This window comes from Pithys albifrons, chromosome Z, assembly GCF_047495875.1.
Source record: "Pithys albifrons albifrons isolate INPA30051 chromosome Z, PitAlb_v1, whole genome shotgun sequence".
NCBI lineage: Eukaryota > Metazoa > Chordata > Aves > Passeriformes > Thamnophilidae > Pithys > Pithys albifrons.
The window spans coordinates 19,009,904-19,034,836 of NC_092497.1; the positions used below are offsets into that span (position 1 = coordinate 19,009,904).

At 43.2% G+C, this 24,933-nt stretch overlaps 1 protein-coding gene across 1 annotated transcript in view; it reads left to right on the forward strand.

The window, feature by feature from the left end:
- Positions 1-480: 480 nt before the first annotated feature.
- Positions 481-24,933, forward strand: part of DDX4 (DEAD-box helicase 4) — a 28,543-nt gene continuing 4,090 nt past the window's right edge. Inside the window, exons 1-14 of the mRNA XM_071581530.1 lie at positions 481-580; positions 686-765; positions 2,492-2,555; positions 2,815-2,895; positions 4,909-4,974; positions 5,174-5,260; positions 7,079-7,159; positions 8,294-8,436; positions 9,498-9,650; positions 15,197-15,351; positions 17,871-18,000; positions 19,028-19,194; positions 20,732-20,877; positions 21,689-21,788. Of these exons, the coding sequence (XP_071437631.1) occupies positions 481-580; positions 686-765; positions 2,492-2,555; positions 2,815-2,895; positions 4,909-4,974; positions 5,174-5,260; positions 7,079-7,159; positions 8,294-8,436; positions 9,498-9,650; positions 15,197-15,351; positions 17,871-18,000; positions 19,028-19,194; positions 20,732-20,877; positions 21,689-21,788 (1,553 nt within the window). The remainder of the gene's footprint in view (positions 581-685; positions 766-2,491; positions 2,556-2,814; positions 2,896-4,908; positions 4,975-5,173; positions 5,261-7,078; positions 7,160-8,293; positions 8,437-9,497; positions 9,651-15,196; positions 15,352-17,870; positions 18,001-19,027; positions 19,195-20,731; positions 20,878-21,688; positions 21,789-24,933) is intronic.

Below are 24,933 nucleotides of genomic sequence, written 5' to 3' on the forward strand. Positions count from 1 at the left end.
AGTTTCCCGGGGCTGTTTCCCAAGCAGTGTTTCCTGGGGCTGCTGCCTGAGGTTGTTTCCTGGGAGCTGCTTCCCAAGCAGTGTTTCCCGGGGCCTGTTTCCCAGGCAGTGTTTCCCGGGGGCTGTTTCCCAGGCAGTGTTTCCCGGGGCCTGTTTCCCAGGCAGTGTTTCCCGGGGGCTGTTTCCCAGGCAGTGTTTCCCGGGGCCTGTTTCCCAGGCAGTGTTTCCCGGGGGCTGTTTCCCAGGCAGTGTTTCCCGGGGGCTGTTTCCCAGGGCTGTTTGCCGGGCACCGTTTCCGAGGCACGCGGGCCGCGCGCGGGAACCGGCGCTGGCGCGGGCGCGCGTTCCCGTGGTCACGTGGCCAGCGGCTGCACGTGGCGGGGGTTTTAGGGCGGTGCCGGCGCAGGGCGCCATTTTCTGTCCTTGTAAGGCTGTGGTGGCCGAGGGAAGGCGGTGGGATCGGGGTTGGGCGCTTTTCTCATGGAAGCGGGAGAGTTTTCCTCGGGCGACCCCCGCCACTGCCATTCCCACCAGCGCGGCGGCCGGGCCGGGCTGCGCTCGCCCCTGCCCCTGCCCGCAGGTACGGCCGGCTAGCCTGGGCGCGGGCCGCCATTTCCTCTCTCTGCGGGGCGCTCCGCAGCCCGGCGAGAGGCACATGGTGATGTGCTCTGTCTCCTGCAAGCAGGTCTGGCGGGGCACAGCGTGATGGATGAGGAATGGAATGCAGCGTTGGGGGACAAGGATTTTCTCCATTCCCTTGAGAAGGTATGGATGGGGAGGGCGACAGTTGCTGGGCAGTAGTGTGTTTGCTTCTTTTCCCATTCCTTCCTCCAATCCCTGTCCGTGCAGTCTGGGTGACTGGGGGGCTCCCCTGTTCCTGAGATTCCTGAAGTACTTGAAGGAATTTGCCCTGAACGTGGTGCTGGAGGGACGGTGCTTTCTAGCAAACTGTGAGAAGTGCTCACATCTTACCAGTAAAATTTAGAGGCGACAAAGTTGTCAAAGTAAAACTAAACTTTGTTTAACAGATTCAGCTGAATCGGGTGTTTCTCTCTGGCCTAACACACAGACCCAGAACAAAAAGAATCAGAGCTTTTTAAAGGGTTTCCCGGCCGAAAGGTCCCTGCCCGCTCTTCCTATTGGCTGGAATTGGGGCCTCCCAGGCTGGCCGGTCTCTGTGCCCGCCCAAGGCCCGGCACTGCCTCCTGGAAAAGCCGCTGGAAACTGAACTACCCCATCCCCCATTCCCTTACAGGTCCTTTCCCTTCAGCAAAGTCCTGTTTGTAACACAGACAGTAGCAGTTTCACTCTCAGAAAATGCTTAGGTGGTGCCTTGCCTCCCTGGAGCCTCCTGGGACGGTGAGCCGATGGGTGTTGCTCTTCCAGATGCTCATCACTGCCACTTCACATTGGATTGAGAACGGATGCACACGTTTAGGAAATATAAAGCAGCACATACTGGGAACTCGTTAATTACGGTGTGTGAGCTGGGAACTGAGTACCTGTGTGGGTAGGCTAGTAGACCAGCATAGGCTGACAAGGTAGTAGAGCTAATTTAGGCAGGGTAGAAACTTAAAGTTGCAGATCAGTGGTGAAAAGGAGCAGAGTATTCCCGTGCAGTTCTGTAACTGCTGCGGGCGGCAGGATCGGTGGTTCATGTGCATGCCCTTTTCTCCTTCTGAAGCATTTCCCTCGTGTATTTGAGATGTAGTTTTGACATAAAGTGAGAAGTTGCTGGATTTGGGGTGTTAGTAGGCCACGATTTCTTGCACAAATCAGGTTGGTTTGATGGTTGTTATTGCTGACTATTGAATAGTGAAAGGGTGGAACTGCATTATTGGAGACTGTTGGTGAAGGTGTGGATTAAGTGGGAGCTGTACATTCTAGAAGATTTTGATAACCTTTTAGCTGTTCTCTTTGCTGTCTCTGCCTGCTGGCAGCTACAGAATTGCTATTTCATTTTACCACAGCAAAAAATAGAACATGGGCGACTGTCTCAGCTGTTCTCCATTGTTCAGTTAATACAGTGCCTCATGTTCCCAAACTCCATGGTCTTAAATGCAGAGCTGCTGTAGGAAGGATGAGGACTGTACCTGTGTGAGGACTATGGGTAGGACTTTGAATACAATTTACAGTATATTTCTGCAAAAACGGTAGGTAGCCATGGTAGTTAGCTGTTACTAAAAAGAAAAGGTTTCCCTTACACCAGCAATTTGCTTGCTGTTGTTTTGTTCAGCTTGTTGTATACTTAGTGAGCTGAGCACATCAGCTGTGTATAATGTGATTTTGGTAACATTCGGATGCAAGCAGTAGGCCATTTAAATTACTGAAATACAGTAAATGGAAGTGAACAGAAAAGTGTGAGAGTCTATATTTTAGAAGGTGGAGAAGGCAATTTCTTTCAAGTGCAAGACTTAGCAACTACATTTGTATTTGTGTACTTTACTTGGCCTGAAGTTACCATAAAGTCATGCCTTTTTTCTTTTTGTAGGTTAGCTTGTTTGAAAGACCAAATGACCCCTCATCTGGTTTCTGTCCAAGTGGTGGCTCTCTTGGTATGTGAAAGGCATTTTTGAGTTTGCTGACATTTGGTGGAGTTGCTCACTTAAGCAGTTCACAAGATTAAAAGAAAACACAACATTATCATTGTGGTGTTTTAACGTGTCCCCTATAGAGTAGCAACATCATGTTATATGCATAATAAGCGTACTTTTTTTTGACCCACAACCTTTCTTTATTTACTGCAGTTTCATATTGAACACAACATATAACATCTAATGAGTCAAAGATTTGGATGTTAATTCTGTTTTCAAGTTCCAGGTACTGCTGAATTTGTGGACAGGCAGCGTGAACCATTGAGTAGTTGGGGTAGAGGAAAGAATTCTGAAGCCGAAGGTAACTTCCTCTAATGGCTGTGGTTTTAATGGCTAGTCATATATATTACATTTTGCCTATTGTGGTGCTCAGTGTTGTATCAGAGCCAAACGAGTATTTGTGACTTGGAGAGTAATTCTGATCCTTACTTCTGCATAATGTAGGCACATATGCTTCCACCAGGTACAATGTAAAACCTACATGGGCAGTGGAAGGTACTGTCACCTACCATCTACCTAGTTCTGTGTCAGTGGGACTCGTTATGAAACAAGGAAGGTTAAAACTCTAGTCCTGGTCTGGGCTGGTTTATCAAAAGCTGTGACTTGCAGAACAGCAGTGGAGCACCTGGGTGTTATGTTTATTGTGATGATTTAACCCCAGCTGGGATCTAAGACCCACACAGCTGTTTGTTCATTCTCATTGGTGGGATGGGGATGTGAATTGGAGGAGTGAAAGCAAGAAAACCCAAGGACTTGAGATAAAGACAGTTTAATAGGAAACAAAGGAGCTGTGCATGCAAGCAAAACAAGGATTGCATTCACCACTTCCCATTGCAGGCAGGTTCAGCCTTCCCCATGAAAGCAGAGCTCTGTCATGCAAACCTGTGGCTTGGAAAGACAAATGTCATCACACTGAAGATCCCCCCTTTCTTTCCCCCACCTTTATCTGCTGAGCATGATGCCATATGGATGGGATACCCCTGTGGTGAGGTGGAGTCAGCTGTTCTGGCTGTGTCCCCTCCCACCTACCTCCTTGTGCCTTCCAGCCTCCCCAGCAGTGGGGCGAGGAGCAGAAAAGGCCTTGACTCTGTGTGAGCACTGCTCAGTGATAGCTAAAGCATCCCTGTGTATCAATGCTTTTTCCAGCACAAATCCAAAACACAGCCCCATACCAGGTGCTGTGAAGAAAATGAACTTGACCCCACTTAAACTCAGCATGGTTTATTCTTCAGAAAAATACTAGACCATTTCTACATCTTTTAGATTGATGCCCATTAAGGTGGGGGAATGCTACACTTGTTTAACTAAGCAGACAGCAGTGCTTTGTGCAGGGGAATGATGATGAGCAGTTCTGCTGTAGACCCTTCAACAACTGTGAAGTAACTCACAAGCTGTATGTAAGGTCTGTAGTATTTATGGATACTTGGATCTGGGCTGTTTTTTGCATATGAGCCTTTAAAATGTGATTCTGGGTTTTATTTCTTTATGTAATGGATTCAAGAAAATTGAAATGAGAAATCAGTTGATATGCACCAAGCCTTGTTGGCGAAGGAGCCACAGATTGTGTGGTAGGAGAACTTCTTGGTGTCATGTAGCAGAAGATGCTCTTTGTCATTACAATATGATAGAATAGATGTTCAGCTGAAGCATAAGGACTAAGGAGAAAATTCCAATCCAAGATGACTGCTTGGATCTTAGAGAACACCTAAAACTGTCTGGTGTAAGATGAGAAATACCTTATTTGTGCATATGACTCTTTACTTCTCCTTCCCCATCAGGAGAGTAACTAAGAAAAGAGGTTAGAAATGAAAATACACTACATACTTGCCACTGCCAACTAAATAAGCAATTCTGAGTGATTAAAAAAATGGAAGTTGGTAGATCTGAAACGCACATTTTCAAATCCTCACTGCACAGCAGGCAGCAGTTGAAATGCTATGTCACTGTGCAGGTACCTTTTACAAAAACTGAGAAGGTACAATACTGTCAGTTGCCTGCTGGCTGAACCAGAGATCTGAATTGATCTGCATCGAAACTGAAGAGTTGAAAGTTAGTGGCATATATCAGTGTAAAGTGAAATACTTAGACGTAACATTTGATTTATATCTTGAAATCCTACAGGAGACCTGTTCTCTTCTTGTCACACTTTTAGACAAAAAGTACTTCTTGTCTTCATTGTTTCATATGTTTAGAAAAAAAAGTTATGTTACGCTTTTTTTTGTGAATCATAAAACAAGATATGAGAAGAATTCAAGTCACTTGACCTGCACATGCAAAATTAGGCAAGCTAAGTGTGTTCTCTGTTTTACTGCAGGTATTCAAGAAAGAAAGCTGACTAGAGGAATTAGAGCATTTCATGGTGGCTTTGGACAGCGTGAGAGTAAGTTTTTTGTATTGACTGGTTTGTATGGGAACTGCATACAATTGGCCATTCTTTCTGGGTTTGCGTGCTCCCTGAGAACTTCAGTACAAGGGTGAATGCTGTGGAATAGCTTCTCTTCTCTGCTCAGGTAAAGGCACTTGATCTTCATGTGCAAAATTGGGCAAACTGAGTTACTGTGTGCTGTGCTGTACTGCAGGTTTTCGGGAAAGATGTGCTATAGAAGGTTCTAGTAAACATACAGAAAATAAAGGGTTTAAAGGATTTCATGGTGCCTTTGGACAACGTGAAGGTATGTGTTTGGGGTTTTTTATATTGACTTGTTTGTATGGAAACAACATAAATTTGATCATTTCTTCTGGGCTTGCTTGCTCCCTGAGAACTACCAGTATAAGGGTGAAAACTGTGAAGTGGCTTCTGTTCGTCACCTGTGTTCGTGGCTGTGTTGTAGACCATGAATGAGGTCTTTAGGAAAACACTGTAACTGAGTATAACACAGCATAGGGTGCAGTCGACAAAGAATCTGTTGGGACTGTTGCACTGCAGATTTCTTTGAGTAAATAGCACTAACTTTAATTGTAGTATTTCCTTACACTAATTTTATACCCTGTATCTGCTACACTGTATTAAAGATGAGCAATGGAACATACCTCAGCCTGGATTTCGTGGCTCTACAGAAAAAAGAACATTTACAGATGGTGCAGGTTAGACATTTTAATGTGAATCTTTCAGATTTGCTTGTTGGTGATTTGTGGCAATGCTGTTCCTTGTTAGCTTGGATGGCGCTTTGAGTAACCTGGTCCAGTGGGTGGCATCCCTGCCCATGGCAGCAGGGTTGTATCTAGTGGGTCATTAAGGTCCCCTCCAACCCAAACCATTCAATGTTTAGCATGCCTTTTCAGAAGTGCTCCTTAATACTGGAGAATTGATTTACCTCTATGTGACGTAGTTAAGTTTTCAGACTTGTAGTTCAAATAATGATTCTTAGGAAGTGTTCATAGAGACAACATGCTAATGCTCCTTATAATGCTCCTTAATGGATGTAACTGCATCCTTAACATGTGATAGTCATTCCTTTAAAAAGAAGGTTACTATTTTACAAAACCAGCACAATTTATTCTTTCAAAATGGTCTGCACCATTTCTGCATCCTTTTGGATTGATGCTCATTAAGGTGGGGGAATGCTGTACTTGTTTAACTAAGCAGACAGCAGTGCTTTGTGCAGGGGAATGATGTTGATGAGCAGTTCTGCCGTAGGCCCTTCAACAATTGTGAAGTAACTCACAAGCTGTATGTAAGGTCTTTAGTATTTATGGATACTTGGATCTGGACTGTCTCTTGCACGTGAGCCTTTAAAATGTGATTTTGGGTTTTATTTCTTTGTGTAATGGATTCAAGAAAATTGAAATGACAAATCACTTGGTATGCACCAAGCATTGTTGGTGAAGGAGTCACAGATCATGTGGTAGGAGAACTTCATGGTGTCATGTAGCAGAAGATGCTCTTTGTCATTACAGTATGATAGACCAGCTGAATACTTCTTGTCAGAAAAGTATTTCTTGTCTTCAATTTTTCATATGATCAGGCAAATCAGTTACATTGTACTTTTATGTGAGTTGATAAGGAATGAGAATAATAATTTCCAGATAACAGGTGCTTGATCTGCATATGCACAATCAGGCAAACTAAGTTATTGTGTGCTATACTGTATGGCAGGTTTTCAAGAAAGAAATGCTGGAGGAGATTCTAGTACACAAAACAGAAAATCTCAAAGATTTTGTGGTGGCGTTGGAGAAGTTGAGAGAATGTTTTTTTGTATTGACCGGTTTGTGCAGGAACAGCATATGCTTGACCATTACTTCTGGGTTTGCTTGTTCCCTGAGAACTTCAGTACAAGGGTGGAAGTTAGGAAGTGGCTTCTATTCTTCAGCTGTGTTGTGTAACATAGGTGGTGTCTTTACAAAATAGAATAATTGGCAGTAATACAGCTTAGATTGGAGTTAGCAAAGGATCTCTTACACTGCAGGTTTCATGGTGTAAATAGTACTGGCTTGGACTGTAGTATTCCATTATACTAATTTTATACCCTGTCCATTACTTACAGGTATTAATGATGGGCAAAGGAACATACCTCAGTCTGGAACTCTTGACTCTAGAGAAAAAGGAGCACTTCCAGATGGTGCAGGTGAGACTTTCTAGTACTGGGTGGGTGAAGCTTTCACATTTGCTTGTTGATCATTTGTGGCAATGCTGTTCCTTGTTAGCTCTGCTAAATACTGTCACTGTGATTGTTTTCCCTGTTAAGAACCTTTTGCAAATGTTAGGTATCTTGGTTGTATGCCTGCAAAAGTCATGTTTGTAACTTGTATGAATTTTAGTGATTTGATTTTCAAAACTGTTGTCTTCCTTAACTTTTTTTTTTGTTGTCTTCTTGGTCTTCATTGGTTCAGTTAATGCACAGTGAAGCAGAGGTGCTAGCCCCAAAATTGGAAGTTAAGCCTTGAAGAACTTGCTCAGTTTTGAAACACTCACTTTAGATTTTTTACCCTTCTATAAGTGGAAGTATTTTAGGTGTGCCTAGACTGAGAAGTAGGGTCATGCCACCTATTCCTGATTAAACTTTATTTTAACATTGGAGTTTTTTTTGTTTCCTACAAGGTTTTTTCCCTTACAGTCCTGTATTCCTTTGCCACTGCTGCTTGTGTACCTTGTTACCTTTATGTTGTGCTACACAAGGGCGTTGTATCTGTCATTCACAGAAGTACCATAATTCAGATAGAAATACCATTAAACCAGTGTGATGGGTAATGGATGACTAATAATTCTCCATGAAAGAACATTTATGTGATAGTGGTAAAAGAATGTTGTATTGCAGAAAGGATGGATAAATCATTCTTTATGGAGACGGTAGTGAAGCATTGGAACAGGTTGCCTAGAGAGGTTGGTGGTCCTCCATCCCTGGAAATGTTAAAGGCCAGGTTGGGTGGGGCTTTGAGCAGCCTGGTCTAGTGCGTGGTATCCATGCCAGGGAGGTTGGAACTAGATGATCTTTAAGGTCCCTTCCAATCCCAAACCATTCTGTGACTCGGTGATCGGTATATGTTTTCAGAAGTGCTTCCTAATATCTGAAGAACAATTGATTGGCCTCTCCAAGTTCTGATAGAATCAATTTAGGGAATTTTGTGCCTTCCTGGAAAGTGGAGGGAAATCCAAATGACACCTCACTGAACTTAACTTCACTGGCTCCATATACTTGAAATAGTTTAACTTCATCTTCTCCTTGCATTGTTCATGACTTTCAGTGTTTTGTGTTCTTAAGGTCCAAAGGTGACATATGTGCCTCCTCCTCCACCTGATGATGAAAAAGCCATCTTTGCACATTATCAAAGAGGAATAAATTTTGACAAGTATGATGAAAACATTGTCGAAGTGTCAGGACTGGACTGTCCAACAACAATAATGGTTAGTGAACTGATTAATCTCAGAGTTTGCTGAGTGTGCTTTTGCAAGGATGGTTACTGAGTCTAATATTTGCTGCTAATGAAATATCAATAAAACTTTGGAATCTTGCAAACAGTATGATGTTGAAATGAGGTGCTGCCCATTTGAAAGATACAAATTTGAGTTCACAGTAACATTGGCAGACTACATAAATGTTCCAAAGAAAATAAAACTGACTGTATAAGAAAAATAGTAGTTAAATTGCAGAAGAATACCAATTTGGATATTGATGGAAAGAGGTCTTTGGCAGCAGTTTCTGGGAAGGCTGGTTGAGTTACCTTACTGAAGTTTTGTTACTGAAGTCTGTTAACTTTTAACAATGTAAATGAATGTCTGTGGGAATAGTATTCATTTGGACAGGGGTGTTTTAAAGTAATTTCTATCCCTGTCCTCTGTGGCTTCAGTTTATTGTTTAAAATACAATTTTGCTGCTTCTCCATACTGGATGGCCAGTGTTTAAAAAGAAAAAAAAGCTCTTTCTAGGGAAAAAAATGAGGAAAGAAGTGCAAAGGTGTTAGTAGCACCTGTGTGGAAAGGGAAGATGAAGAGTTGTTTTCACCATCCATCTTCTGAAAGGTTTTCTCACTGAAGTTAAACTGTTTTTTGTCATATATGATGCTTTTTGGTCCTGGACAGTAATATTACTTTAGCTCCCCTTACTGTTTTTAGTACAGAGTATCTCCGACATGAAATGAAACTGAGGAGTTTCAGTTTGTTTTCATAGCATACTATGATGTGAGTTTACCTGCTTGAATCCAGATGTATGGCTTCTGAGCAGTTTTCTCTCACAACTGATAAGACCAGCTGAAAGCCTTCACTGTACTACAAACAACATTAATTGAATGGCATGAGCAGATTTGAGACCTTTGGAGCTTTTACCTGTAGGAAGCTTGGTGATCTGTGTGACTGACTGGACTCTGTCTAAAGTTAACACACTTTAGTTTTTGGAAGTCTGGATCCTATGGTAAGCTTCTTGGGTTTTCTGCCTTCAGTGATTGTATAATAGCTTAATTCCTTTACAGAGTTTTGCAGACATGGACGTGGCCCATACTTTAACTGTGAACATCGCTAAAGCTGGATACTCTAAACCTACTCCAGTGCAGAAGTACAGCATTCCTATTATACTGGCAGGACGGGATTTAATGGCATGTGCGCAGACAGGATCGGGAAAAACCGTAAGCATTTTGTATAGTATTCATACTACTGGAGATGTGTGACCTTGAACTTTCAGGTGAATGCCTCAGTCCTCTACGTGCCAGATGCATCACAGCTTTTTGTCTAATGATTTAACACTTGGCACAGCAATAGCAGGGTGTAGCATTAAGCACCAATGATGTCACATTTTGGGTTAGGTTTCTTTTTAATTTCAGTACACTAGTCTCGTGATAGAGCAGACCAGCATGCAGGGCTGCAGATACATATTCAGAAGTATAGGCAGGCAGTCCTAGACACTGCTGATGTGAAAGATCAGGAGCTGAAAGTATGGGTTTCTTTCTGTGTTGTGAGGCATTTTCATAGAATCACAGATTCATATAATCGATTGGGTTGGAAAAGACCTCCAAGATCATCGAGTCCAACCCTTGGTCCAACTCTAGTCCATTTACTAGATCATGGCACTCAGCGTCCAATCTGCATTTAAAAATCTCTAGGGATGGTGAATCCACCACCTCTCTGGGCAGCCCATTCCAATGCCTGATTACTCTCTCTGTAAAGAATTTTTTTCTGATATCCAACTTAAATTTCCCCTGGCAGAGCTTAAGCCTGTGCCCCCTTGTCCTATTGCTGAGTGCCTGGGAGAAGAGACCAGCCCCCACCTGGCCAGAACTTTCCCTCAGGTAGTTCTAGACAGTGATGAGGTCACCTCTGAGCCTCCTCCAGGCTAAACAACCCCAGCTCCTTCAGCCTCTCCCCATAGGGCTTGTGTTCCAGTCCCTTCACCAGCCTTGTTGCTCTTCTCTGGACCCACTCCAGCACCTCAATATCCTTTCTGAACTGAGAGGCCAGACTGAACACAGTACTCAAGGTGTGGCCTCACCAACGCAGAGTACAGGGCAAGGATCACTTCCCTGGTCCTGCTGGCCATGCTGTTTTTGATACAGGCCAGGATCCCATTGGCCTTCTTGGCCACCTGGGCACACTGTTGGCTCATGTTGAGCTTCCTGTCAGTTAGTACTCCAAGGTCCCTTTCTGCCTGGCTGCTCTCCAGCCACTCTGTGCCCAGCCTGTAGCGCTGCAGGGGGTTGTTGTGGCCAAAGTGCAGGACCTGGCACTTGGCCTTATTGAACTTCATCCCATTGGAATCAGCCCATCTCTCAAGTCCATCCAGATCCCTCTGCAGAGCCCTCCTGCCTTCCAGCAGGTCAACACTCCCTCCCAGCTTGGTGTCATCAGCAAATTTGCTGATGATGGACTCAATCCCCTCATCTAAATCATCAATAAAGATGTCAAACAGGACTGGACCCAATACAGACCCCTGGGGAACGTCACTGGTGACTGGCTGCCAGCTGGATGCAGCTCCATTCACCAGCACTCTCTGGGCCTGACCCTCCAGCCAGCTCTTAATCCAGGAGAGGGTACGCTTGTCCAGGCCATGGGCTACCAGCTTTTCCAGGAGTATATTATGGGAGACAGTGTCAAAAGCCTTGCTGAAGTCCAGATAGACCACATCCACCAGGTGGGTCACCTGATCGTAAAAAGAGATCAGGTTGGTCAGACAGGACCTGCCCCTCCTAAACCCATGCTGGGTGGGTCTAATCCCTTGTCCACCCTGAAGGTGCTGTGTGATTGCACTCAGGATGAACTGCTCCAGAACCCTGCCAGGCATGGAGGTCAGGCATACAGGCCTGTAGTTGCCAGGGTCCTGCTTGCAGCCCTTTTTGTGGATTGGGGTGACATTGGCCAACCTCCAATCCTCTGGGACCTCCCCAGAGAGCCAGGACTGTTGGAAGATGATGGAGAGCAGTTTGGCAAGCTCTTCTGCCAGCTCCTTCATCACCCTGGGATGGATCCCATCTGGTCCCATAGACTTGTTAGGATCCAGCTGGCTCAGTAAGTCGGTCACTATTTCCTCCTGGAATACAGGAGGGCTATTCAGCTCCCTCTCCCTGTCTACCAGCTCCAGAGGCCAGTTGTGTTGAGGGCCACCTGTACTACTGGTAAAAACTGAGGCAAAGTAGGTGTTAAGTACCTCAGCCTTCTCCTCATCTTCCTTAACTATATTTCCCTTCAAGTCCAACAGAGAATGGAGGTTTTCCTTGCCCCTCCTTTTGTTATTAATGTATTTATAAAAGGACTTCTTGTTATCCCTAACTGAAATAGCCAAATTAACTTCAAATTCCACTTTTCTTTCCCTAATTTTTTTCCTGCATGACCTAGCTCTATCTGTAAATTCTTCGTAAGTAGCCAGCCCTTTTTTCCATAGTCTGTAAACTTTCTTTTTATCCCTGATTTCTTTCAGAATCTCCCTATTTAACCAAGCCAGCCGTCTTCCCCTCCGGCTGGTCTTTCGGCACATTGGGACAGTCTGTTGCTGTGCATTCAAAATTTCCTTCTTAAAACATGTCCATCCCTCCTGGACCCCCTGGTTTTAAGGGTTGTTTCCCAGGGTATGCTCTGACTCAGTTTTTTGAATAGGCCAAAATCTGCTCTCTGGAAGTCCAAGGTAGAGGTTTTAATGGTGGCTCTCCTTACATCCCTGAGGACTGAAAATTCTATTATTTCATGGTCACTGTGCCCCAGGTGGCCTCCAACCACTATATCATCTACCAGCCCCTCTCTGTTTGTAAACAGTAGGTCTAGCAGGGCCTTACCCCTGGTAGGCTCATTTACCAGTTGATGAAGGAAATTGTCCTCTATACACTCCAGGAACCTCCTTGACTGCCTCTTCTCTGCAGTATGAAGCTCCCAGCAGATATCTGGCAGGTTAAAGTCACCCACAAGAACAAGGGCTGGAGATTTTGAGACATCTGCCAGCTGCTTGTAGAACAATTCATCTCCTTCATCATCCTGGTTGGGCGGTCTGTAACAGACACCCACAAGGGTGTCAGCCTTGTTGGCCTTGCCCCTGATTCTGGCCCACAGGCACTCAACCTTGTCACTGCTGACCTCAACTTCAACAGAGTCAAGAGACTCTCTAACATATAAAGCCACCTCGCCACCTCTCCTTCCCTGTCTGTCCTTTCTGAAGAGCTTGTAGCCCCCCATAGCAGCACTCCAGTCATGTGAGTCATCCCACCACGTTTCTGTGACAGCAACTGTCATAGTTTTCCTCCTGCGCTATGGCTTCCAGCTCCTCTTGTTTGTTTCCTATACTGTGTGCATTGGTGTACATGCACTTCAGCTGGGCCATTGATTTCATTCTCAGGCTCTATGCCCTTAGGCTTATCTCTGGAGAGCCCAGTTGCCATCTGTTCCCCCTTCAAACCTAGTTTAAAGCCCTCCTAACCAACCCTGCCAACTTATGGGCTACAGTTCTTTTGCCCTTCCTAGACAAATGAAGCCCATCTGCTTTGATGAGACTGGGCAACACGGAGTTTGCCTCATGATCAAAAAACCCAAAATTTTGACGATAGCACCATCCCATAAGCCACCTATTGGTAAGCTGGGCTTTTCTAAACCTCTCCTCATTCATCCCAGCTAGCACAGGAACTGAGGCAATTACTACCTGTGCTCCTGTCCCATGAAATGATCGGGTCAGTGCCTTGAAATCCTTTTTAATTACTCTGGTACTCCTTTTATTAATGTCATCACTTCCAACCTGGACAACCAACAGCGGGTAATAGTTTGAGGGTTGGATAAGCTTAGGAAGTCTTTTGGTAATATCCCTCACCCTGGCCCCGGGAAGGCAGCAAACTTCCCTGTGGGACGGGTCTGGCCGACATAGAGGGCCCTCAGTTCCCCTCAGAAGGGAGTCACCGATTACAACAACCCTTCTCTTTTTCCTCTTACCTGTAGTTGTAACCCGTCTGGTAGACTGGGGGTAACCAGAAGACCCTGTAGACAGATCCTCCTCCTGACTGTCCTCCAACAAACTGTCCGAGTCCAGGGCCATATACCTGTTTTTTAAGGGCACCCTGACAGGTGAAAGGGGTCGAGAGGGGGTGTTTTTGCCTCTACGACCAGGCACCTGTTTCCATTTGTCCCCATCCCTATGGTCTGTTCTGTCTGCCTGATGGCAGGAGGGGCTGGGCTTCACCACCTCCTGCTGGGCTTCCTTAGGAGTGGAAAGGGTGTGACGCCACCAGTCAGTTTCCCTTTCACTCTTCCTTTTGTTTCTGAGCCTATCCACCTCTTCCTTTAGCTCTGCCACCAGACACAGCAAATCGTTCACCCGCTCACATCATATGCAGGCGCTTCTCACACTGTCCTCTGGTAGTAGGTCCAGGCTCAGACAGTCTATGCAGCCAGAGGCCTGAGTGGCTGCATCCTTTTTAGAGGGTTCTGTCTGTATTGACACCCCTCTACTGGTAACAGGAGCAACAGCTTTCATTTTTTTGGGAGGCACGACTGCCTTGAGCTGTGGGGAAAGGTAGAGACTGCCTTTGCGAACTGCCGTGCCACGCCCTCACTGCCGTGCCATGCCCCTGTTCGCCCGCTCCAGTTCACTGCGCTCCAGGTCGCTTGCACTCCCTAGAGATGTTTTTAAAGTTTTCTCACTCTCCTGCTAATGAGCAAGCCACGCCTCCAACTCCCCTCTGAGTCACCTGCTGATAGCTGAAGGAGCAGCAAACAAAGCCTGCCATGGAATGTGTATGTGTGTTTTTGTTTGTTTTTTTAGGGAGGTTGTTTTTTGAGTGTGTGTGTGAGGTTTGTTTTCTGGGTTTTGTGGGTGTTTTGACAAGCAGTTTTTTTCAAAGTTATGCTAGATTGTAACTGTGTTGTGCTGGTTTGTCACACTTGGTTTGCTCTAGTCTGGGCTACACTGAACTTGGTTTTAGGTGATTCACTGTTAGTCATGGAACTGCAGTGAGAGTTGATATTAAGCTGAAAGGTGATTCAACTTGTTAAACTGCCTCATTTACTCAGATCTAAGCACTGACACCTGATGTATAACAATGTTTGTTTGGCTAAGAAGTGTAGCTTTTTGCCGTTCAGTACAATTGTGGAATGCTAGTGTTGCTGTAATGTAGCTTACTAGTTACTTATTCTGAAAAACCTCTTCTGTTTGCAGAAAGGGAAATGTTTAAAGCTTATACTCTAAATGTTCTGAACACTTTGTGGACTGCTGTACAGATGTAGTTTTCAGGGTAACTAGACTTACTTGAAAGTAAGTCTGTTGGTGCACTGCAGCTGCATTGCAAACTGAGCTGCCGTTCCAGTAGTCTGGAGAATGTTGATAAATAGTTACTTTACAGGCCTACTGATAATAATTCAAAGCTTGTAATTACCCTTGAAGTATGGAGTTTGATCCTGAGGGTGCATAATTTACCAGCATATTTCATCAGTGTCTGGAACTGCCTAAAGGACCCAGAAGTTAGCCACTGTGTGACTGTATTCCTGTGTTACTAGACTCTTAAGATAGAGAGATATATTTTCATACTGCTTAAACAGGGAGAAATAAGTTTAAATGTCCTGTAGCACATTCAGATTAGTCCTTTTGCAGTCTCATTTTCTTAATTGTGTGCTCTATCATTCACGCTTTAAGATTGATGTACTGCTTTTAGTTTGGCTAATGAAAGCTGTAAGACTGAACAGAATAAATACTGCTGTTTTCTTTCCCCAGGCAGCTTTTCTTGTGCCAGTTGTGGCCCAGATGATGAGAGATGGTGTAACTGCCAGCAGCTTTAAAGAGCAGCAAGAACCAGAATGTATTATTATTGCCCCAACTAGAGAACTGGTAAATCAGATCTTCCTAGAAGCAAGGAAATTTGTGTATGGGTAAGCTTTTGCACTGTTGTCTGCTATTGATTATTACTTTGCCTGAATCCACAGTGAGGGTTTTTAACCATAAATACTTGCAAAATTTTTTTGTGCGAATCAAATTATTACAGACACTTGAGTTCAGATTATAATTAGATTACAATACTTGGCTAGCAAGTTTCTTACTATATGGCTATGGATTTAACTCCTAATCTTCCTGATACTGAGGTGGGTGCATGAATGGGAGGCTTAGTCCAGTTTGAAGAGGAGATAAGTACTAAACTTGTGTCATGCAGTATTTACTGATGAGAAAAATGAAATTTCTTACATGAAGTGTTAAGAAAACTTTCCTGTCTGAGCATCCAGGAACCACCCTGGCAATCACAGTCACACCACCAGGCGTTTTACTGCTGTGATCAAAGCCCCTTTGCAGTGGGTGGCTCCAGTGACCTCATGGGTGCCTCTCTTGACTCCCTACACGCACTGCTCAGTCAGACACGGTTTCCCCACTGACTCGACCCCAAGTTTCCCACAGCAAAGTCTCAGGTCTCTGGTTACTTTAAGTAGTTTATCAGTTGTGCAGCAACATGTAGCAGCTCAAGCTGTGACTCCACCAAGGAACTGCTGAACAAAGGAGTTGCTGGGATATTATACACTCGCAGTTTATGTACCTGGTATTGTGGAGTTGTTGGCTGCTGCTGAGTCTCTGGAGTGTCAGCTCACCTGACTAACGATGCAGGTCCCTGTGCCCTTTGTTAAGCTAAGCATCAGTGCCAGTTCATAGCCTTTTGCTTGGGCAACAGCCATTTCCAGCCACACAGAGCTCAGTCAGCAGCTCTCACTGCAGCTGTTCACTGAGCTACCTTCACTAGTTTTATTCCTCAGCATGAAGAAACTGATTAGCTTACTTACTTGATTTCTAATTATCTTCATCTTTACAGAAACAGGGTGTTAGGGGTTTTAGTTAACTTTCAGTGATGGTTTCTAGTAACTCTTCCTTCCCTGTGTCACTGTCTTGGACAGACATTGCACAGCTCTTCTAGCTTTCAAAACAGAATAAAAGGTCTAACCTTGTCATTGAGCCCTTGGATGTTGTGTGAGAGTACATTTGTACTAGATTTGTCATTAATCTTTCCACTGCTAAGTAATAGGTTTTACCAGTGCACAGAAGTCTATTATCTGTACAGTTTGTTACTGTTCGGAGGTGGAAGGCAGAGCATCAGTGCAAAATCTGGTGGGATAAATCAATACTTGCCTTTGTTCAAGGAAACTTGGAAACTCTTCGTTTGGGAAGTAGGATCATGTTGGCCTGTCTTCTTACAAGGCATACTATTAAGAACAGCTTCTTAATCTCTGTAACTCTTCTAACTTTGTAGCTAATTCTGTTCACCATCAGTGTAGCTAATTCTGCTCAGATACAGATGATGTCACAATTAAATAGCTTTTGAATCTAGAAAGCTTCTGCCACAGCTGGCCTGCAGTGAAAACAAGATAACATGTGTTTAGGGGGCTGTTAAACAGTATCAGGATGTGAATCCATTGTCTCTAAAGAACTGCATGCATATTGCTCAGTTCAGATTTATCATATTCTTAAGCTCTTTGGTTTAATTTGCAAATAGGAATATGAAATATACATATTAATAGTGGATGAATACTGAAATTGTAGGGAGTCCCCAATGCATTTCTATTCTTGACTAAAGCTTTCTGAAAGGTTTTGATTAACCCTGGTAAATGTTGACCATGTTTATCTCATCACTGTTACTGCATATGAAGCTGAATTAGTATCCTCAAGAAAAGACTGTTTGAATTTGAATATGCAAATACTTATTGCGTGAATGTAAAAACTCATTGCATACATATAAAAACCTTAACAGAAAGTTATAAAGATGAGCTTGTAAACTTACCTCAAGGTGTAAGGTAGTTTGTGTCTGGGGAGGTGGTTTTCTGCAAAGAGTATCTGGTATAGCTGAACTTACTGGATCTAACAAAAAACCTTAGTGGGAAGAACAGTGAGTAGTGTAGTCTTTGAGTGGGTTTGCAGTCTAATCCTTGCATCACACATTTTACAACCAGTGTGATTAGCTGCCTTACAAAGATTCTGCCTGCGTATTGTTTTATCTGGCACTGTCCTTTTAAGATCTGTAAAGATTTCTTCTGAAGCTCTAGAGACATATGGAGTGGTGCTTCTGCTCTTCCTAGGTTGTCTGTATAAAAGGGGACAAAGTCTAACACCATTTTGGCTCTGTTAGTAGCTCTCAGTTGAAGGGAGAGGGAAGAGTGCATGTGAAATCAAGAGTTTATTCCAAGCAAGCCATCTGGGCAGCCTCTGTTACGCAGTGGGAATTGGAATTTAAGCTTACAGTGAGCGAGTGTCTGTTTTTGAATCCGGCTTTTGGAGCAAGCTGTACTATATAGAGAAGGGATCAGACCACTCTAAAGATTGTTTGCAGTAGATCAGATTATTTTTTACAAATTTTCATGAAATGATGCTATTTCCATACTTACATAATCAATCCAAACTTTTTTCTACGTAACAGAACTTGTATAAGGCCTGTTGTGGTGTACGGAGGTACACAGGTAGGCTATTCAGTGCGTCAGGTAATGCAAGGCTGTAACATATTATGTGCCACGCCAGGAAGGCTTCTAGACATCACTGAAAGAGGAAAGGTAAGATCTTGAAATTTAATCTGAATTGCCTAAGTACTCTTACCTTTTTTACATAACTTGATTTTCATTCTTCAAGTTCAATAGAAGCAGAGATACAGCCATTGAAAACCAATCAGTATGTTGCCTTTGTACAGGCACTGAAAAACAAGTGAGCTTGTCTTAGAATATCTAAACCATGAGGGTTTTTGAAAGAGTAGCCTGAGTCTAGATCTCTTCACTTCCCTTCAGAGCTAACTGGAAAATACCAGTATAAATCAAAGTAGCTGCAGTGTTCATAGCAATAAACTTTTGTAGTTTAAATACATGGAATAGTTTCTCTTAGTTCTTGTGGAAAATTCCATACAAGATTTTCACTTGATAACCTGTTTGTTTTGCTACAATGGCTTTTATCTCTCTGGACCTATATTTTCCTACTGATTTTATTCAAAATGCAAAAAACTCTCCAGTATAATACTGTGTTTTGAATTTCTATTCCAGCCATTATAAGTTCAAATCAAAAATAGCTGCATATTATTGTGGTTATATGGGGATAGGGCACTGGACAAATGAAGTTTAGAAAAACTCTTCTTGGTAATAAGCTGAAGATTGATTTTGTGCAGTTGTCAGGCTTTTAATCAAAGGAATTATTTTGGTCAGCAACAGTGAAGTTGTAATATCTTTGATAATGCTTTTTGACATAATTTATTTTTTCAGAACAAAATGTTTTGGCAATCAAAGCATGATTCCAAAATAGATGTGCTTGAGTAATCGTTGATCTTTCCGCTCTGTCTTGGTTCACATTGCTGAACCAAGTTCTGAAGCACTTCAGTGTATGCATCCTGTTACAGCGGATTAAACAGTTGAGGTTGAGATGCAAATAAAATACTTTGATTTGTGAATAATTATTTAATTTGTGAATAATTATCTTTCATATTTTAATAACTTCTATTTGAAAGAAGTAAATAAAAGGTGGATTTTGGTAATTAGGAAATTTTTAAGTATATGTTGGTCAACCAATACTGTTTTTCTTTGACTGAAATACTTGCAGATTAGTTTGCGTAATGTGAAATACTTGGTGCTAGATGAAGCGGACCGCATGCTTGATATGGGTTTTGGCTCAGAAATGAAGAAGCTGATTTCTTTCCCAGACATGCCACAGAAAGACAAACGCCAAACACTAATGTTTAGTGCCACTTTTCCTGAAGAAGTTCAGAAGTGAGTAAAGTCAAAATAGAAGTATATCTGAAGATGTACCCTATAGAACTGAATATCTGAAGTGTTAAGGACACTCCATATATTTAAAAGTTTATAATCTTGCTAGAAGATACTGAAAACTATGCTGTTAACATTGCTTGCTTAAGCAGGAACTCCAAAGCACAACCTGCTTAATTTATATCAATGTAAGAAGTTGTCTGAAGACTTTTAAATTCCACCTCAGCTGGGTTGGAAGAGACCTCAGAGATTGCCAGGCCCAACCCTTGATCCAACACCACTGTGATTATTAGGTGATGGTACTAAGTGCCACATCCAGTCTCATCTTAAAAAACTCTAGGGATGGAGAATCCACCACCTCTCTGGGCAGGCCATTCCAGTGTCTGATTACTTGTTCTGGAAAGAATACCTAAACCTCCCCTGGCAAGAGCGTCAGCCCGTGCCCTCTTGTTCTACTGCAGATTGCCTGGGAGGAGACCAATCCCCACCTGGCTACAAGCCCCCTTCAGGAAGTTGTAGAGAGTGATGAGGTCGCCCCTGAGCCTCCTCTTTTCCAGGCTAAACAACCCCAGCTCCCTCACCCTTTCCTCATAGCACTTGTATTCCAATCCCTTCACGAACCTCATTGCTCTTCTCTGGACTTGCTCCAGCATCTCAATATCTTTCCTGAACTGAGGAGCCCAGAACTGAACACAAGACTCAAGGTGTGACCTCGCCAATGCAGAGTACAGGGGAAGGATCACTGCCCTGGTCCTGCTGGCCACGCTATTTTTGATACAGGCCAGGATCCCATTGGCCTTCTTGGCCACCTGGGCACACTGTTGGCTCATGTTGAGCTTCCTGTCAATTAGTACCTTCAGGTCCCTTTCTGCCTGGCCGCTCTCCAGCCACTCTGTGCCCAGCCTGTAGCACTGCATGTGGTTGTTGTGGCCAACAACAGGACCCAGCTCTTGGCCTTGTTAAACCTCATCCCATTGGAATCAGCCCATCTCTCCAGTCTATTCCGATCCCTCTGCAGAGCCCTCCTGCCTTCCAACAGGTCGACATTCCCTCCCAACTTGGTATTATCAGCAAATTTGCTAATGATGGACTCAATCCCCTCATCAAAGTTAGCATTAAAGATGGTAAACAAAGCTGGACCCAACACTGATCCCTGGGGGACTCCACTGGTGACCGGCTGCCAGCTGGACACAGCCCCATTCACCAGCACACTCTGGGCCCTGCCATCCAGTCAGCTCTTGACCCAGCAGAGAGTGCCCCTGTCCAAGCCATGGGATCTCATGGGGGCAGAATTAAAATATCAGAATCACCTCTCTCAACTTCTTTTCATGCAACTCAGGATGAGATTGGGGTACTGGACCCAAACAATGCAGACTTTTTTAGCTTTTTAAAAAAACATACGTATTGCTGGTATTATTCCTCACAAGGCAAACTAAAAATACCTGTTTTAAGGGTTGCTTAAATGGAAGTACTTGATCCTAAAGCAAAAATAAAATCTACGTAATAGACTTCACATTGCTCAATTTTGTCTCTTTTCAAGGCTGGCTGCTGAATATTTGAAAAATGATTTTTTATTTGTTGTTGTCGGACATGTGGGCGCAGCATGCAGTGATGTTGAGCAAAATATTCTTCAGGTTTCTCAGTATTTCAAGAGAGATAAACTGATAGAAATTCTACGCAGCATAGGTAACTTTCCTTATTTCTAATTGTTTACCAGGGAAGAAAAATTGCTTGGTTTTAAACTTGTGTTTTAAAAGGTTATGATTCTGTGATTTTATTGTGTGACATGCTTTCCAAGACTACCAGTGAAGCTTGAAGCAGAACTTGGGGAAGTGCAGTTTTTTAGGCATATTTGTGTCACAGGTATTTCATAGGATCATGGAATGGTTTTGATTGGAAGGGACCTCTAAAGGTCATTGAATCTAGTCTAATGCCCAGTATTTGTCAATGTCACATCTTCCTGAGGACTGGCAGACAAGCTTCTGAGATGGTTTCCTTCTTTATATGGTCAATTAGAATTCTTTAGCATCTGAGGATGTTATCTCAGATTCTAGGTGTATTAAAATTATTATTTTAGTGTATGCGCCTCTGTTTTGGTTATGACTGGGATTTTCCATTTTTGTTTTGAATTTATTATAAGTTTTAATGCTGAAAACTGGAAGGGAGTTAGGAGTTAAAAAGGGATCTGTGTAACTTCCTGTTCATTGCTCAGGGTGGGGTGCTGCTCTTAGCCTTATACTGTAGGAGGGGGGTGCTTGCTTGTCACAGAGAGCAACATTCATTTCCTCCTTTCATTGAGGAGAAAAATAGAAGGCACATCTTCACCTTTCTGTATTGATCGAGAAACTGATCAGTTGGGTTAAATTAGTTCCACAGAGGCAAGAAAGTGCAATGTGTGCATGTATTAGGTGTTAATATAGGTAAGTGCAACTCTAAATAGGGGGGGAAATGCATTGTGTTTCAAACTGCAGTGGCTCTGCACTTGTGTTCAACATAGGTAATGAACGAACCATGGTGTTTGTGGAGACAAAGAAAAAAGCAGACTTCCTTGCGTGCTTTCTCTGTCAAGAAAAAATACCATCCACTAGCATCCATGGGTAAGTATTTTTAAAGTGAAAGTCACGTAATGCTATTGTGAGAAGCTTTTTTTGAGAACTTGAGTTTTACTGTAGCTGTGTGGTTTAGCTTGCCATGTTTCAGATAGTCCTGTAATTCTCAACCATGGAGAATGTAAAGTTTCTGAATGCTGATTCTCACAGCATTTGCTGAGTATATGTCTTTCTGGTTGACTACATTTAAAACGCATTGTCTGAACTGGAGAATCTTGTGCCTACTATGTAGAAAATTTGTATATAATAAATTCTGTAGAATCAGCTATTGCAGTTTTTGCCACAATTTCTGTCATCAAAACCAGACCTTTTACTGTTACTGGTGGAATGATGTTCATAAATGTGAGTGGCAGTTGGGGACCTTTCCCTGTCATAGAGGCACCTGCTCAAAGTGATAACTCTGTCTCAGTTTAAAAGAAAAATGATACATGTCTTTCTGGACTAGGAGGGAGGCCTCTTCCCAAAACCTGTCACAACCTTTGAATGCAAGAGTCTTTAATCAGAAAATATATAGAAAAGGATAACAGTTCTTTACTACAAGTATATGTATATAACTAAAATAACCCCAAAACCAGAACAGAACAAACAGCAACACCGTAACCAAGAACTTTTAAACAGATGAAGTCCTTTCTCTGCCCCCTCGGTGCAGTTCTATTTACAGACAGGGGGAGGCGATGCCATGCTTCAGGAGACAGTGGCCAGGACAGTAACTCATGGGCTCCAGCGAGGCAAGGGCAGGGACAGGGAGAGGTGCTGGTTCTGAAAAACTCACATGGGAATGGGAGCCACAAGGACGTGGTGAAACCTTTCCTGTGGGCAGTGTAAAGACCCTCTTCTCGTCTTTTTTTCAATAGCATTGTGAGGGACGGAGGGTTAGCAGCTCCTCTGCAGGTGGCATTGGCCCTCCAGGAGTCTGTAGCACATCCAGGTAACTGCGACTGCTCTCTCTCCAAGGAATGGCACAGAGCACGTGGAGCTGGGAGGCAGAACCAGGGGAGCTCCCTGGTACCCACACAAGCAGCAGGAGGAAAGTGTGGCAAAAAAACCCTCTCTTCCCACCCTGCCCCACCTCGCCCAGTCCTCTCCAGCCATTAAGTTGGAATGCAAACCTGTCAGCCATTCTTCTGTTGGCTGGTTCTAGGAGCAGGTAGTGAGGGGTTGGGCATCAGCTTGCAAACTTCTGTGTTGGTAAGGGAGAGAGAAAATTCCATTAAGTAGTTTGAAACTATAACAAAGTCACATGCCATACAGATTTCTGATGCTATATTTTCTGCTTCTGTGATGTGTTCATGGAGGTAGCATTTGTATGGAGATAGATCTGAAGAAAAGGTGCTTCTAACTTGTGTAATAGTCCACTTGTTAGTGTTGCATACCTGAACAGATGATTAGAAACAAAATTAAATAGGTTCTAATTCTGGGTAAAAACACATCTACAGTGGTGCGTCTTTCATATAATGAGCTGGAATGAAGTTCTGTGACTTTTTTTATCCCAGTGAACTGTAGCACGTAAAAAATGCAATTTTGCAGTGTTGTTTTGTATTGTAATAGGATTAAGAGCCTTAATTCTTGCCAGTAAAATTATGTTTTGTGCAGTGTTCTGACAGATGTCAGAATATCAAGGTTGTAGAGGGGTTAAAATGTTCTTACTATGTGTCTTGGTTTGAGATAAGAACTGCCAACCCCCCCAAGCACAGAGAGAAAAGCCTCCCTCCTAACACCAGGGAAAGGGAGGAAAAGAGAGGGGAAAGAAAAAAACCACCTCAAACCACGTTTATACTAAAACTACATGTATTTTTACAGAAAGGAAGAGACAATTAGAAGAGAGTACAAATATACACTCACACAAGTCTGCAACACACAACAAATTCCTCACTTCTTAACGAACACACAAACTTTACTGTCTTAACTACACATTACTTAAGAAGAAGCTTATTCTCTAGGGAGACAAACTCAAGCAGAAAGGAGAGACCCAGAACAACACATTTTACTTTCCTTCGATACCCTTTGAGCCAGTGGTGGGCCTGGTCCTCTCCCTCCCCCCTGGGACAGCATCGTGCGTCCTCCCAAGAGGAGGGCTGAGAAGCGACTGCCTCAGCCACTCCCACACTGGTTCCTGCTTCCCTGGAGATGATGTCATAATGTGGTATGGAATACAAAATTACTGGCTAGAAGAGGTCAGCTGTTAGCCCAGCCCAGCTCAAGTCAGCTGACAGCTTCGGCCTAGTCCAAACTTCAGAGCCCAAATCTAGGCCCACCTAGGTGAACCCATAAGACTATGCAGATAGAATATGTGTGTGTCCTATGACCTGTCAGACTTACAGATGTGTGAAAGTAATTTTGAGACGCTCTGGACTTCTGTTCTTGGCTAACCTGAATTGGGTATCCCACAAGCCCCTTGTGTGGGAGGAAGTTCTTTCTGTAGAAGTATTGCACTCTGAGTTAAAGAGACTTGAATAACAGTTTCAGGGGAAGCTGTTAAAATGTCACGAATGTTACTGGTTTCTGATTCACTTTACCTTTTTGATTTGAAGTTAGGATACTTAACTCTTCTCTGGAATAGTGGTCGTACCAGTCTTCACTAAATATCCCATGTTAAAATCCCAAAGAACACTGTTTAGCTTTCTAATTTGTTTTCTCATTTGAACAACAAAGAACATAAGTGAAACTGATCCACTGTAGTTAAGTACTGGATAATCTATAAATATTTAAACATGCAAGCACCAGAGCAAATCTAGTTTTCGTGACATAGTGATGAACAGAAGACAAGTTCTGTACTGTTGGCTGGTGACATTTTTTAGTGTGTCTGAAAAATGGCCTATGTAGAAGTCTAAGAGTTTAGGTAAACTTCATCTTTAATTTTCTGACTCCCAGGTACAAACTTGGGGGAGAAAGACTTCTAACTGTAGCATGAAGAAACAACCAATTAAACAAGTGGATCTTCTTAGGGAGGCAGTTTGATGCATAATTATCTCTGGTTCTTGAAAAAAATTATCTAGAGAGTTACATAACAACAGTTGCTGTGTCTTACTGCTAATTAGTTAAAAATTCAGAAAACCTAAATTGGTAGTATGTGGGTTGTTTAGGGTTTTTTTGTTTTGTGTCCATTGTCCCCCACAAGGACTACTTCTGTCCA